This window comes from Anoplopoma fimbria, chromosome 20 (genome assembly GCF_027596085.1).
Source record: "Anoplopoma fimbria isolate UVic2021 breed Golden Eagle Sablefish chromosome 20, Afim_UVic_2022, whole genome shotgun sequence".
In the NCBI taxonomy this organism is placed as follows: domain Eukaryota; kingdom Metazoa; phylum Chordata; class Actinopteri; order Perciformes; family Anoplopomatidae; genus Anoplopoma; species Anoplopoma fimbria.
The window spans coordinates 10,305,931-10,322,719 of NC_072468.1; the positions used below are offsets into that span (position 1 = coordinate 10,305,931).

The following is a 16,789-nucleotide window of genomic DNA, read 5'->3' on the forward strand; positions in this document are numbered from 1 at the left end:
ATTATAAATGTGTATCTCTACTTTTGGGTCATCTCTATCTATCCCTCTGCCAGGTGGTGCTCCCTACCTTCATCCTGGAGAAGCGCTCCCTATTGGAGATGTACGCCAACTTCATGGCTCACCCAGACATGTTCCTCTCCATCACCTCCGGCCGCACGCCAGAGGAGCGCATGGTCCGCTTTGTGGAGTACTACCTGACTGCCTTTCACGAGGGCCGTAAGGGCGCCGTGGCCAAGAAGCCGTACAACCCAATCCTGGGTGAGAACTTCCACTGTTCTTGGTATGTGCCTCGGGACCGTGTTCGGCCTCTCAGGACTACCAACTGTACTGCGCCCAACTCGGCACCCACAGCCACTTCTGCTATCCCCGGGTCCCCACAGAGGGGGACGGACGGCAGCAGCAGAAGAAACTCAGACTGCTATCGTGTTCGGTTCGTGGCGGAGCAAGTGTCCCACCACCCACCAGTGTCGGGCTTCTACTGCGAGTGCAAGGAGAAGAGGATGTGTGTCAACACTCATGTGTGGACCAAGAGCAAGTTCCTAGGCATGTCTGTTGGAGTCTCCATGGTCGGGGAAGGTAAGAGAACGTGTTGCCTGTTCTAAAAACTAGTGTGTGCATGATTTCAAGAGCATTGCAAAGAGTTCCACAAGGATCATGGTTACATGGTGATATTTTTCTGACCTTGAAAAGCCAATTTTTCCCTTTGTTTTTATATTGTAATGGCACAAATGTGCAGTCTGTTCTCATACACTGTACACTGTATAGCTACAAAAAGTAACTATTAATTGGACTACACTATTAATCGTATACAACCCAGGTTATAGATTTGTATTTACACCACGTAATGGTGAGCCAGGACAGGTGATGTAGTATGAAGAGCAACAAAGTCCTCGACGGAAGGAAATGTCGGGGTGGATGGGTGGGTCTAAAAATACGTGACCTTCACCAAGGCAGGCTGTTCTCATCCAGCGTTTGTAGCTATATCCACCAAAAACAAAGTGTGCTGTAATTCTTAGATATCCCATGAAATCACTGCGTATGTTATCAATGTAATCGCGAATGAGGAAGTATAAAGACTCCAAAAGCCAACACATGGCGGTCGGGAGGGATCATTACATGGGTCCAACAACCCAGGGGGCCGCTGTTCGTTCTCCATGGGAAACGAGAAATCATCGATGTTTTATTTGTCATGTAACTTGCGTACTGCAGTAACCAAACTTCTATGGTTTATTAGTACCCAAACAATGATCTTTTCCAAAACATAAGTATGTAGTTTTGTTGCCTAAACCTAACAGAGTTGTTTCCTGTGAAGGAAAATTCACAAATAACAAAATGACTGTCTTCTAAGATATCATTCACACCTTAAGGTGAGGATACATTGAAGTGTGCTCAAAGGCCAACCAGGTAGTCAAATACCAATCACAGCTGCAAGGTTAGGTAATGGTATTTTGGTGAAATTTGGGTCTTTAATTATTATTTCAGTACCAAATACCAGTGGATATTTGGAAAAAGTTCATGAGGTTTTGGATAACATGACAGGAAAACTTAAAATGTCAGGGCAGTCTGTTGTCAGATGGATTAAATGGTTAATCATTACCGCAATCTAACATCCACAGCTGTTTGCAGACTGTGTGAGAGCCTCCTTCAGCTGATTAAATCCCCACAGCCCTCCGAAACAGCAGCACTCATATGTGTGCTCCATCTGCAGCCTCTAATTGGAAAAATGTTACAGCAAAACAAAGTGCCATCATGCATCAAGTTTGCATTTTGTGTTTACCTTGATTACATCTTACACAACCAACGGCAGGCTGCTGTGAAACTACACACACTAGACACCCATGCATCCGACGTGCTGACTTAAAATCTATTCTTCATGTTTATGTTGGGACAGCCTCAGGGTAAGGTGACATCCTGAGGATGTATTGAGTTCAGAGTGATAAATCCTCCTTACATCACTGAAGTCATTTAGAATCAGTGGTCTCCTACAATCCTCTCTGCACCAGTCATTTTTAGAATAACAAGTTAAATGAAAATAGAATGTGTAATATGGAAAACTGTCATCTTATATACAATAATGTAAATGTGTTAAACAAATAGCTTCACTACGTTTAAGCAGCAGTAACATATGAGCATGACCAAGTTTAAGTGAATAAAACCTCATGACAACTTAAGGGAAAAATAACTAAAGGCAACCAGCAAAATAGTGTTACTTATTTTATTAATAAGTGTGTGTGTGTGTGTGTGTGTGTGTGTGTGTGTGTGTGTGTGTGTGTGTGTGTGTGTGTGTGTGTGTGTGTGTGTGTGTGTGTTTGTTAGAGAGAGAGAGAGAGAGACAGACAGACAGAGAGAGAGTGGAAAGAGTGTGTACCAGTGTAGCTGTAGCCTCGGGCCAATGAGCGCGAGCTGTAATTAGGCCAGCAGTAAGCATTCGTTAGCGGGGACCAGTCCTCGATCCCTCCTCCTGATAATGTTTTACTTTTAGAAATATTAGAAACATCACACAATTGTATATAACAAGAGCTGTTGCATGTTTGGTTGGGAAGGTTTCACTGTCCTGAATCTGTGAAACGTTGTGAGAAAAAACGTCCACAGCCAGCTTTGAATGATGCACATGATGCCTCCCGACATGTTGAAGCAGATGTACAAACACAAATGATCTCTGGTGATAAATGCCACGGGAAATGCTTGGCCTGAAACTCGTGAAAGAGCTACTTTACTCCATTTCCCAGGAGCCAAGGGACAGTGGATCATCTACTCATTGCCAGACACAGGTTGATGCTTCTCCCTCTTCCGTTGCTGCTTCAGAAATACGCCCAAAGTGAAAGTTGTTCATGCCCCCAGAGAACAAACGCCCACAGGAAACAAACAAGACTATTGCACAGTGTGTGGCTGCATTACATGACCTTGTTACAAAATGTGATTCCGATTCAAACTGATTAGATGATCCGTGACCAGCTAATTGGACACGCGACCAATCCCAGCAGTAATGCTGCATGCTGAACCAGATTTGACACCGGACAAAGCTGTTACAGTTGCAACAAAAGAAGAATCTGCCAAAACAATGGCAGCAGATAGTAGTGTCCCAGAACAAGCTATGCAGCTCTGTTCACATGCCTCTATAAAGATAGAAAAACAAACTTTACACTCACCCAAGTAAGTCCTCCCAAGCTACTGCTACATCCTCTTGCACCTTTCTCAGGTGTCATTCTGAAAAACATCTAGCAAATTTTCCTCAGTGCCCTGCAACCAACCTGTAAAAGGTTAATAGAGCATTAATAAGTTAATTAATTAATAATTAATGAATAGATTAATATAATACAAATATTAATAATAGGCATTAGTATAGCAGCGAACAACAATTTGCTCTGTAAAGATATAGTGGATTAATATCTACCTGAGCAGAGAAGGAAGTCACTCCCCTTTCTGTGCTGTGTTGACATAGCCCAGCAAGCTGCGCGTGCCTTTTATTGTATAGAAAAATTTAATTACAGACCGGTTATCTTTCATGTCATAATTAAACTTAATGTTAACCTTAATGTTGATATGGCACACTGATTAACAAAAACATCTAAAAAAGGCACTTCACATCAAAAAGGTGGCTGACCCCTGCTTAAGATTTAATCACCAAGCAAGTTTGAGAAACAGAACAGGCTCAAACTCTTTCTTAGTCAGTGACGGACAGATTTGGAATGCACGTCACCTTGGCCACTTTCCCTCTGTGGCTGAACAAGACTGTAACACTTCCAGGCTGCCGCACACCTGTGTTCACCGCCCACCCCCCTCTGAAAAAGATGTGTGTTTAATACAAGCCAGAGTGGCACATAAGGACAATGTTATGCTGTGAACTGTTCTGTTTTGTGACATGAAAACTAAGCTACTCAGTTTCCTTTCCTTTATTTATTGCATATCAACCTGGATTAATCTGTGTCAGCTCCCGGTGTAGCAGTGGCAAGAGCATGACTGACTGACTGCAGCATGTGGGTCATTGTTTCACATATTCAATAAAGCAAACATGCATGCATGCATGCACACAATCAAGGAAAACATCTGTGAAAAAATCTCACAGTATATGAAATAAGGACATTGTGTGTGTTTTCTGCTTGTGGGTCTTTTAGAAGAGGAAGTGTGTGTCCATATGTGTGTGTATTGGGCAAACAGATGTGTGTTTGTTAGACCTGGGCCTATGGCAGCAGACTGGGCACAGGACAGCTGTCTGTTATATAAGCAGCAGGGAGGGAGGGCTGGACGGGAGCTCACGAGGGACCAAAGCGGGATTCTGAATCCCAATGTGACGGCATAGTTTGAGCTCCATTGATGTTGATTTTCTAAAAAATCCATGGAAGCTAGAGACAGGAACTCATGAAGGTGAGTCCAACTTACAACAAGGATCATCATAGTCAGTTGGATTCATCCTCTGGGGACCACGAATGCCAGTATGAGATGTCTTGGCCATCCATCGAGTGGGTGTTGAGTTATTTGTAGCAGTGTAGCATGGCTAAAATAACTCCGCACAAATCTGCAGCCAGAGGCAGATGGTGGCTTTTAAAGCTCCGTTTATGTTTGTGGAGATAATGAAAATCCATTCACACTGGATCCGCTAACACTACCACTTTGGATTGGCAACACGGCGATCAAAATAGTAAATCCACATAATAAGTGGGGATTCCAAGAATATAACATGAAACCCCACTTTTGCTTGAAATAGAGGTCATGACAGCGCGGAGGATTAATGAGCCCTTCTTACCTGGCTGATTGGTGAGTAATCACTTGCCAGTCTGATCTGTCTGGTGGAAGTGTGTGGGGTTACACTGCACATGTAGACTGAGTGGAGCTGCACAGGTTGGGGACCAAAAGGACACGGAGAAGGGCCAGGAAAATGTTCTGTACGTAGTGTTGGAATGTAACTAAAAAAACATGTTTGTACTGACTTACGCTTCTCACTGTACCTAAAGATAGTCTTGAGTCACTTGTACACAACTTTTTTATTTCCACTTTATACTTCTACATCACTACATTTCAATGGAATACTGCTCTTTTTACGCCACTTCAAATATTTACCTGCTATGCTTTGTCTTTGTAGATTCACATGGTGTCTGAATGCCTATTGTGTTAATCACAACACTAATTATTCAATAACAACCCGTTCTCACTCCCAACGTGTCAAATACCATTGCTTAGTCAGTGTCCCTGGGTTCTGATACCGGAATACCATGGCACACTGTAGGAGAAGCACCACGCTATCAACTGACTCCAATGTAAACCCTATCAAGTCATTATTAGAGGGAGCAACCGACGTAGTGTAAAGAGTAAGAAAGTTCACTCAGAGCAGATGGGATGAGAGGATGTTTGGGTCTTAAAAAAACAGGACTATCACCCAGGAGACCAATGTCTGTGTCCCGTGTGAAACCAGGTGAATGTTGACTTATTTTATCATAGTTTTTTATGTAAATTCCGAACTAAGGCCAGTTACATAACAACAAATTTATTTTACGTAACAAACCACGATCTTTTCCAAAGCTTAACAAAGTACTTTTGCTGCCTAAACCAAGTAGTTTGTTTTGTAAGTAAACCTAAAAATAGAGCAAATCTACATTGGAGGTTTATTTTGAAAAAACATCTTGTGCATGTGACAAGCAGAAACTGTACGTTTCCTGTAGACACCGTAGTTTATTCGAAACGATACAACGAATGTAACGAGTGGAATCTGACAGCCATTCCTGACCCATTTAAAACTGAAGCTACTTTCTGAAGCTAGTTTGAAGCATAGGACCACTGACCAAGCATCGGTATTTGACAAGTTGAGAGTGAGAATGTGTTGACAATAGACAGCCACAGGTTGTTCTTCCTGCTGTCTCCCTTTTAAATCTGTCCTGTTTCTCCCAGGTGTGCTGTATTTGTTGGAGCATGATGAGGAGTATGTATTCACACTACCCTGTGCCTACGCCCGCTCCATCCTGACCGTGCCATGGGTGGAACTCGGGGGAAAGGTCACTATCAACTGTGCCAAGAGTGGCTACTCTGCCACTGTCACGTTCCACACCAAACCCTTCTATGGAGGAAAAGTACACAGGTAGGCAGCAACCAATGTCTCTGAAAACCTAACTTTGTGCCATAAAAGCCACCAAAATCGCTCTGTCTCTCCTCACACCTCAGCACAAACACATGCGTTTAGACCCAAGAAATGACAGGTGTAGGCACAAAAACATAGACTAGCAACGGGAAATTGTATAAAAATTAAAAACTTGCCCAACCAAAAAAACTAGAGCTTGTGTGTCTATGCAAATACTGTATGTGTCTGATCATATGTGCCTAAAGCCAGATGTAATTAGTACTACTTTTATGCCTCCACACTGGCAGCTGTGGCCGGGGGCATATGTTTAGGGGTTGTCCATCCAGTCCATTTTTATTTCTTCAAATTTGGCACTTAAGTCTCTGACCTGATTAGAATGTGGTCGTCTAACCTCCGTCATCTCGCAAAGCCCCATTGCTAGTTTCAGACTGACCCAGTTGTCGTTTTCACAGTTAGCACCCACATTGTGTAAGTAGTTCTTGCGTTTATGTGCCTGTTGGTCTTAATACGAGGTATAAGTACATTGCTATTTTGAGGCAGCAAAAGCGATTGTGCCATTGACCAACAAAACCTGGACTAAAGTCAATGCTGCAGTATTTTCTTGCTATTTAAAGGGTACATTATTCAGATAGCAAGATGTGCCTACATAGGCTGGTCCCTGGTTTCCTCCTCAGTTTAATAGGTTATCAGTTCAGTGAAATAGAGGTATTGATGGAACAGGGGATTGGTAGGTGGTGAAGGCAGAGGGTCCATTGCTCCCGTAGATGGTCCACTAAAAGGAATGGGAATAGTGTGAGTCTGATAATGTTATAGAAGTGAAGTACTAAATCAGTGGAGTATTGTTTTAAGAAATACGGACTGTGTAGTTTCAACATTGGTGTGAAAATAGTGAAAGGGCACAATAAACCCTGGCTTTGAGCCAATGGGGTAGCTAATAATGCCAAAACACCTGCCAGTTTCTTTCTGCAGAAAAAATATGATGTCATTGATAATTATTGGTTGAAAGGCAGCACATTCAAACAAAAAGTAGAGGTGGCAACATGTTCAAATGTGGCTAATAACAATAATAGGATGCTGTACAACCCCAGATGACTGTGCTCATCGGTCCCGAATACTAAAGAACTCTACGTTGATCTCTTACAGAGTAACAGCAGAGGTGAAGCACAACCAGACAGGAAACATTGTGTGCAAGGCCCAGGGGGAGTGGAACGGGGTGTTGGAGTTCACCTACAGCAACGGGGAAAACAAGGTGATCGATACCTCCAAGCAGCCAATCATCAAGAAGAAGATCCAGCCTCTAGAGAAGCAGGGCCAGTATGAGTCACGGTGAGCCTTTGTGTTTGCGTGTTTATTACAGCATCAGTATTTGTGGTGTAGCTGCTAAACAGGCTCATATAGTATGAGAAATCCCCTATTTGACAAAAAAAGAAGCTGTCATTGTTAACAGTGTGCTCGCTTCGGTTAAGCACACTGTTGCACTTTTATTTAGGACCACGGTTCAACTGATAGTTCAGGTCCTTCATGTCATTTACAATCGAACTGTTTTTTAGTGCTTCCACTTTTTTAAGTTGTAAGATAATACATGAAATCATATAAAATAAATTGTATAATGTAAGAGACCAGATAGAGATGATGACAGACACATTCTGGAGGAAATTAAGTTGTTAATTGGTTTCCAGTGACACTTTTATTACTTGCAGTGCATCTACTTTTCAACGCAGATATTTATAGCTCAGCGTGGTGCATTATCAGTAGGATGAGTGAAGCTTGTAGCAAGCTAAACCTATTGCTCAGGATTTTTTCTCTTAATGCTCACCTTGGCCAAATATGTGAACGGAACCAGGGACTCATCTCAACAACTGACTGATCAGAACTTTTGTAATTAAGAATCATGAGACCTTATTTTATATTTTTTAATTATTTATTGACCCCTTCACTGTAAGGTTCATCAGGCACAATGATGGTTAATGTTAACAAAGACAATGCATTAATTTGTTCATTTGTTAAGCCCTTAAACGTCTGTGTGGCGTGAATGTCCTAATGTCTACTGCACAATCGTCAAGTTGCTGATGGCTAAACCACCCCTGCGTTGTCCTGAGTTCACATAATATGAGTATGAAATTGTTCATCTTTAAATAATGTGATTGTGTAGCGAGCTGTATTTTACCATGTTTCTCAAGCATAACAGTGACGAGTGCTCTTGTTGTGTGTCTGTAGGCGTCTTTGGCAGCACGTCACAGCCTCCCTGAAGGCTGGAAATATGGACGCTGCCACAGAACACAAACACCGTCTGGAAGAGAGGCAACGCAGGGAGGGCAAACAGAGAGCTGCAACCAAAACCCTCTGGAAACCCAAATATTTTATTAAAGAGGTGAGGAGGAGCGCACACCAGTGACATCCACAGTCCTAGTGTCACAAGAAGTAACCGATAACGGGTTCTTTTGCCATCAGGTCTTAGGAACTCAGCCAACTCAGTATTGTGTAACGCAGGTGTTTTTTTAAAGTACCAAGGCCCTATTACTTAAAGGAAAAAGACATATACATACATGTGTCTACTGTTACTCTATGGGTTGTACTAACTTTGCACTCATCAGCTCCGTTGTAGAGATTCGGGAGAATGAGGAGTCGCCCAAAACAGCATATGGGGGTTGAGGTGCCAGAGCCCTCCACAGCTTTCCAAATGAACTTGATAAACCTGACAAAGTACGCATAGAAAGAAGAAAGCAGGGGGGAACTTGCCAGCTGACTCACGTCTCGTAATGACATCTTGCGTTGCATCTACATTGTCAAAGATAACATAAATATTCAGCCATGACATTTTAGATAACACTAAACTACGCTTCTGGCAACAAGTAACATGGCAGTTCACATTCGCAGGTTTCCATAGATCATGATTATACCTGGACTGTGGTCGTGCCTCCTATTATTATTATTATTATTATTATTATTATTATTATTATTATTATTATTATTATATTATATAATTTGTGATTTTGTGAGGAGTTGCCTCGAGCAATTACATTACAGCCGTCCGCAATACTGTATCCTTTAAGGTGAGTTGCTGTTGAATCTTTTGTTCTGTGTGTGTGTGTGTGTGTGTGTGTGTGTGTGTGTGTGTGTGTGTGTGTGTGTGTGTGTGTGTGTGTGTGTGTGTGTGTGTGTGTGTGTGTGTGTGTGTGTGTGTGTGTGTCTAGGGTGAAGGCTGGGTGTACCACAACCCTCTGTGGAAAGCTCACTGACCAGGAGCCTCAGAAGCAGCTGTCCAATCCCAGACGACCAGAGGGGCGATCGAGGCTGAGGGCTGGCCGACAGAGACGAGAGAAGAGGGGGAGAGAGACTGGGAAGAGGAGAGGGAGAGAACAGAACAAGTGGTACCAAAGACAGAACAAAAAGGACAAACTTCCAGTCCTGTCCAATCAGAGACACGTTGGGGAGGCCGATCTTACACGGGTACAGCCACTTCTGAGATTACAGTATTACAGACAGAACAGACAGAATGGGACATTATTTTCTGACTATAGATCCAAACGAACCCGGCTACTGCCCCCCCCCTCACTTTTTAGTCGTTCGCACAATTTACTAAACAACTTGTCTGTCACAACAGTTTTGCACAAATCACTGTAAAATATAGCGTCAACTGCATATGTGTGAGCAATGTGTGTGTTTTTATGTTTAGGTGTATGTTTGTCAGAATGGATGGATGACCTATTTAGCCACTTTGAAAAACAACCATGTTTGGTAGGTTCCAGAGAGCAGCAGGGTAGAATGTAGTGGGACTAGTTTCTTTTTTAAGTTGAAGCTGCAGCGCACTGATCTTCTCCGTACTGGAACTCATCTCAACTTTATATGACACAGAGCTTTTTCAGGGGAGAAATGTTTCATTAAGGGAAGGCTACATCCTTAATCATATTAAGGTTCACTATCCAATAAAAACGCTCCAGTAAACCATTATGTTACTGTAGACGTGAGCTGGAAAAGAAGTGCATCTGGGTCCCGTTACAGACCAGCTAAATATCTCACTGGAACATTTGCTATGCTGCAGTTTGATCCTGAAGTTGGGGAGTTGGGAAGTTTCAGCTTTAATGGGTCACCTCACCCATATTACTGTTAAAAAAATTAAATCTCCTCTAAAGGTATCACTCCATGCAGGAACTTTAAGTTTTATTTGTCTATGTCAGATGACAGAAAAAAAATGATATTTGACATGACACTCATTTATTTAATTTATTTATTAATTGGATTTGGGAGAGCTGGCTCAAATGTGGTTAAAATCAAGATGTATGACAAGATTTTACAGCTAAATGAAACAATAAAGAGTAGTTATCTTTGCTGCATTAGCTGTTACTTTAGCTGTGAGGTTTCACTATTTAGCCTGTTGACTTTGAATTCTGTTGTTTATAGATGAGCGATTAAAGGAAATGATTAACATTCATGTTTAATGTAAATTTTGACCAGAGTTCTATCTTTGTTTTTCAAGTTTGATGGTTTGTTAAAGTTACTACAAGAAACGTTTAACCTGTTATGAAACAGACTCAGTGTAATGCTTATGCCTGTATATGAGCTGCATAAGCAAACAAGACCAGAAACTCTTTCAGCTCAGACTCCAGCGGGGCTTCCTTCCGCTTTCGACCTCTGGCTAGAGGTGTAGAGCTCCACATCCGGGAGCAGTGGCTCCTCCTCTGGCCAGGAGCAGAGCTTCGCCTAGCTTCATAGCCGGTCACCGCTGATCTAGATGGGACCGGCCAAAGACAAGGTGGTGGTCGGAAGGATCTTTCACGTGGTCCAGGACAACTTATTCATCGACTTCCCTGGGAAATGCCTATGCTCAACGGAGAGAAGCTGCATGGTAGTCTGGAGCTCCCCTAACCTGTGTTAACCCTAACACCAACACAATGCTGCTGGAGACCCAAGCAGTATTGCTGGGGGGAAGGGAGGCACGGGAAAACCAGAACCAGGACTCAGTCGGGCAGACTGTCAGACCCAGTAAAACAAGTGTTTCTTCCAAAGGGAGTCTGGCAGCCGAGGATCTTAACAACATTAAGCGGTGGGGCTCACTAAAACACTACTACCTTTGTCCACAGGGGTCGCCAAAATCAAGTCAAAATAAAAGTTTCCTTGTAGTAGCTTTAGCTGGAGTTGGCCCCCTGCAGCTCTCTGGCTCCTCCTATTAATGAGCTGATCTACCTCTTACAAGGTGTGTCAAACCAAAACTCCATCACCTCAAAGATTAGACATCCAATAATATATCCGCTTTCTCTACCTCCAATTTGCAAATGCATAAGTGTCTGCTATTTGTAACTGATAAGTGCCATAGTGCACTTGGTAGATACATTTGTATTGAAGGATCAGTATCACAGTACCAGTGTGGTGTGAAATAGTCCAGCTGTCCACTGGATTGCATTCTTAAGGGAGTACAAGACCTAAATGGATTATTATAGTACATTGAAGTCAAGTATATGAAGTAGTAGCTAAAACAAGCAGTCCTGAAGTATGATAATCTGTAGTATTTTGATCTGCAGCATCTCAGCTCTAAACCATTTATCTCTATTCTCAATCTGTGGTAGAAGCAGATCACACTGGAGCATATAACATATTCACTGGGAATGTCTGGTGGGAAATACCGCTGAGTCATCGTGAAGCTTCGACCAAACAAATAGACACCTTGTCCTCCATCTGACTCATATAGTCCATATATTAAACAAACCTATGCAACACATGACTGTGGACAGTAGTCTCAGGGTGGGTAGGGATGGGGGGTGACTGAAGAAGCTCTGTATTTGTTTTAAAAATAAAGATTCTCTTATCACATCTGTCGTCTCCTGGATTATTGGGTGCTTCTTAATTTTCTTGGATTACCACACGGTACATTTAGGTGTACAGGTTGATTTCTCTTGCCGTGTTTAAGTTTGAACAACTTCCCAAAATTAAGTAAATTCAACCCATGAAATTAAACATAACATGTAGATTTAAAGTAAATGTAACATAGGAAGAAAATATTTACTGACCATTTTAAGTCAAATCAGTTTACTAGATTTTTTCAAGTAAATTCAGATTTTACAGTTAGGTCAGGCTGTTAAACATAGAGAGGGAAATGAGTTTAATTGATTAAATGTATTAATGTATTACATAATACCAGGAATTCAACAGAGTAACAGTTAAATTTACTGAACATAAGTTTTACAAGCAAAATGTACATATAGTAAATTGTAATCAAAGGTCAAAGTTCACGTTATATGAAGCTTAGCGAAAGTTCAGTCAGATAGACTAGCTTTACACTCCTGTTCATTCATAAACTCATTCACTCTGTCCCTGTGAATACTCTATAAGGTGATTGGGGGGCGTTCACGTAAAGTTAACCAACCAGTTTCGGCCACGGTTTCCTTTAGCCAATCACATCGTTGCTGTCAAACTTTAAAAATATGCCATCTGCTGGTCAGTTGTCATTTCAGCAGTTTTCAGATGTGACCCTCCTCCACCCCAGTCACCGCCATTCATCAGCACAGGCAGCATTAGGATTGCAGGAAGTCCCTTCATCATCACCACCACCAGTGTCTGGACTCCAGGGGGGATTGTGCTTTGCTGATCTCAGCATTGGGCCCCTCTGATATACAGCTTGGCCGTGGAGTCCAATAGGCAAAGACTTTGTACTATTCATTCTTATGCATGTGTAATAAATTATTGTTCAATTTTATTGAAGTCTCTCCTGATTGAAATGTATTTACTGTATATGTATTATATTAATGGATCATCATTATTATTGACTCATGAAAACCAAACTGGCTAAGGTGGAGTTACTGTAATGTTAACTATTTTAGTACACTGTTCAGAAGTTTAATCCATGAAACACATTGTAAATTGATTATAGGATTTGTTTGTCAAGTCTGAAGCTCTTAAGAAACTCCTTATACCTAAAGTTATCATATACATGTAGAGAAGAAATATTGTAGAGTACACATATTAAGTACCTCCAGATTGCAAATAAGAAAACTACTTGGGTAAATGTATATACTTACTTTTCACCACTGAGCATAGATTAATACAATATTAGATATGATCCAAAGAGGTCCACAGCATGGCTCTGACAGTACATTATAAAAGATGGTGACACTGTACGTGTGTGTCAGTGCAGCTGAACATGTGGAATAGTGGAACACCTTCACCTCTTGATTGCAAAATTCACAACAACCCTGGAAACAGATGAAGGGACACTACTGCCTTTAACTGCATTAGTATGTGTATGCTGCCATCTGGTGAGCAAAATGAAACAGCACCATAGGCAGCAATAAGAAAACACTGAAAGGGTTCAAAAGGCAGAATTTGGCTTCTCCTACAAACTGTCTTCTCTAGTTAGACAGATGAACAACAATGAGTGACTCACTTTTCAAACATCCAAATGTTTCACAAATCTCTGTCACTAACCTATAAAGTGAATCAACCTGACTTGAATCTTAAGATAACTTAATGTACCTTTAAACTGTATCGCTCATTACAAACAACTGAGCAACAATCTAGTGCATGCATTTAGTGCAAGCTTTCAGTGCATAAGTAACTGTAGTGGTAACTCTTCTGTTAATACAAAACGACAAGAAAACAAAAAATACCAGTTAACTCTGAAATAAAGAACATGAAACATTTAGTCCATTAATAAAGAGAAATTATGTAGTATATCTCAATATACTCACTACATTTTATCTTTGTGCTAGCTCAAGTGCACGTGGCGGCGATGGACACCAATCCTATACAGCACTACACATGAAAATAAACAGTATTTTCAGTACAATGCACACACACCAAATGTTCTTGAACATAAATGATAACAGAATGTTTACTTGTAGGATGGTCCTAAAATGCTAAACGCTATTAGCCTTGCAGTCCTCTCATGAAAGCTCAGCACATGTTGATAAAATCTGTAAACATCGGACCAATTGAATCATTTAGCATCAAACAATACATTTCCTAAACTTCTATACGCTCATATTAATGTACATCTTTCGAAAACGATCGTTTTGCACAGAAATTACATTTTGAACATAATGACCCATAAGGAAAACCACTAAAGCTCCATAGAGCCACAGGTCAGACGTTGGTATAGAAGGATTTCACTTTCTCTGGAGTACAGTGCCCTCTAGTGGCTTTAATGGACACATCATTTTTACCAATAGGTTACAAGTGAATACTTACTTTTGATTTATCACAACATCGTTTTAATAAAGTAAATAAACTTTTTAATAGACTTTATTGGTCAGACCGAATTTAATGGATGGAGACCTGCTGATTTTATTCTAATAAACTTCAGTCTATATCCGTCGTTAGTAAAGAAAATAAAATCACTTGCAACTATACGTAGACATAAATTCAAACTGACCTGATATTTAACTTCTAAATATTATTTAATAAGGTTTGGTAAAATAAACTTTGTATTTGTCTTTACAAATCTTGTGGCTTTTATTAAAATCTGGTGATGTGAATTATTGTTCTGATGAAAAGTAATCTGTTGGTGAAGTAATTTTCACAAACACCTTCAAATATGTGATTTATATTTCTATGAGAAATAATTGTAATAAAAACCCCAAATATGTATACATTATATGTTAATATATAACAAATATGTAAATATATAAATGTGACTTTGAAAACAAAATGTCCGTCAAAGATTCCATGATTGCTAGGTTACATCTCGGAGCAGCATTAATATTCGATCATCATTTAAACAGAAACAACGCCTCAAGAAAAGTGTTTTCTCAACTTTCACTGGACGATTGCTCTCAAAGTATCTCTTCTACTGAGGACTTGGTACATCCCGACCAGAACTACAGACTCACAGAGACTGACGAAAGAGACACAACTGACTTCATCATGGACAATGTGAGATTTGAACACTTTGAGTGTCTACAGTGGTTTTCTATGTGTTTTACCGTCGACACTTTCAGACACCTTAAAAGTTCACTGATGTTTAGTCAATCGGCTCTGCCATGAACACTCCCCCACCCCGATGATAAAACTCATTATTATTATTAATATTATCCTCATAAATAATGTAGGAGACGCTCGTTTTTACTGTAATGATGAACACTGTTTGGCTACAGGATCAGGTAGACTACAGTACTGTACACACTCAATTCATCTAGTCATTATAAGTACATTAAAATCAATGCCTGACTTACTTACAATAATGTTTTATCATATTTTTATATATCTTTAACCAACTCATTCTTATCACAAATTAATATCACCCAGTTGAAAGCTAATACATTGATATTGGATGTTTAAATATAGCCGATTAACAGAAGGGTCTCAACTATAAAGTACTTGAACTTATATATAAGGAGGGTCCTGCTTTGTTATCTGACCTTGAGCTTCTGTCTTGAGGAGGTTTTTAACTCCTTCACTCTTTAAATTTTTATGATTACATGCAGCATACTCCTGAATTCATGTTTTTAATCAAGCTACCAGCAGATCTTTAGCTAGCTAATATTAAAGCAGAGAAAACCTGTCCACACTGTGTAAGAGTGTGAGGATTTAGCCCTGGGGCCTCCTGCTAACTTAATGTGGCCTCCATGAACTCTTTCAAGGGTTGAATGGACTGATAGGTTCATTATGCTTGTGACAATAAATGTTATTATTGACTTTATCCAATGCCAGATGTTTCTTTGACTGCACTAGTGAAGCCTCATTCATTCTAACATGAGTGTGTGTCGTTGCAGTGTGATGTGCCCGTCCACCTGCAGGACAACCAGAGAGGAAGGAGAGTCTCCTCACGCAGACAGTGTCCATGCTGCAGGGACGACCAGGTGACACATTTTGATCCTCATGTTCAAATAGTTCACAGTGTAAATCCTCCAGAGAATATTAGACAGCTTTTAGTTTGACATCCTCTCATGTGTTGATCACCAGGTGCAGACTTTGACCCGCAAGCTGCTGCTGGAGACCGTCCCCAGAAGAGGAGGCGGAGCTCCGTGTCCGGTCCTTCGGAACCTGCTGAGACTCCAGAGGTGGTGAACCGGGTCCCCTCTCCTCAGTCCTCCACCCCAGCTCTTGACGTTCCTGTTTTTGTGTCTTTTCTCCCAAAGCCTCGGGCCACCATCCCACCTGCAGACCTGCCGGTTGCCTCCAGCGTGGCCCCCGGCCCTCCTCGGCTCCACTGCACCATGACGGCCCTCTGAAGATCCACAACTGCTCTGCTGAAGAGTACCAGCAGGTCTACCACCAAGTTGTGGATGATATGCTGAGGTGTGTTGCATCAAAAATCAATCTGATGATTATCACATTTTCCAATCATTGATAATAAAAATGTCTCACTCAATTTATTCCATGTATCAACTTTTTAATCTCATGTCTGGTTATGATTTCATCTCTGTGTCTTCATCTCCTCACAGGTTCAAGAACGGCCGTCTGCGTCCGCACAGCTTAGACCTGGGACGTCTCATCAAGCAGAAGCTCTGGGAGAGACTGGACCGTCCCACGTTTACAGAGACAGTAGACCAAGACGGACAGATGCACGTGGACGTCTCTTACAGGGTCGGAGTTCATCCTCCACTTTATTTTGTGGACACTTCAGGAGAACCAAAGATCTAAGACAAAATAATGATCAATAACATCATAACTGTAAATATTATTGTAGTGAATGTTTAATTTTCATAGTTTAAGTTAAGTTAAGTTAAGTTAAGTTAAGTTAAGTTAAGTTAAGTTTAAGTGATCTTCTTCACTACTTAAGAATCC

The 16,789-nt window shown here is 41.0% G+C and overlaps 1 protein-coding gene across 1 annotated transcript in view; it reads left to right on the top strand.

The window, feature by feature from the left end:
* LOC129109242 (oxysterol-binding protein-related protein 10-like) overlaps positions 1-16,789 on the top strand; it is a 64,220-nt gene that overhangs the window by 45,612 nt on the left and 1,819 nt on the right. Inside the window, exons 5-12 of the mRNA XM_054621264.1 lie at positions 54-576; positions 5,884-6,070; positions 7,214-7,396; positions 8,288-8,441; positions 15,775-15,861; positions 15,965-16,028; positions 16,141-16,300; positions 16,447-16,588. Of these exons, the coding sequence (XP_054477239.1) occupies positions 54-576; positions 5,884-6,070; positions 7,214-7,396; positions 8,288-8,441; positions 15,775-15,861; positions 15,965-16,028; positions 16,141-16,300; positions 16,447-16,588 (1,500 nt within the window). The remainder of the gene's footprint in view (positions 1-53; positions 577-5,883; positions 6,071-7,213; positions 7,397-8,287; positions 8,442-15,774; positions 15,862-15,964; positions 16,029-16,140; positions 16,301-16,446; positions 16,589-16,789) is intronic.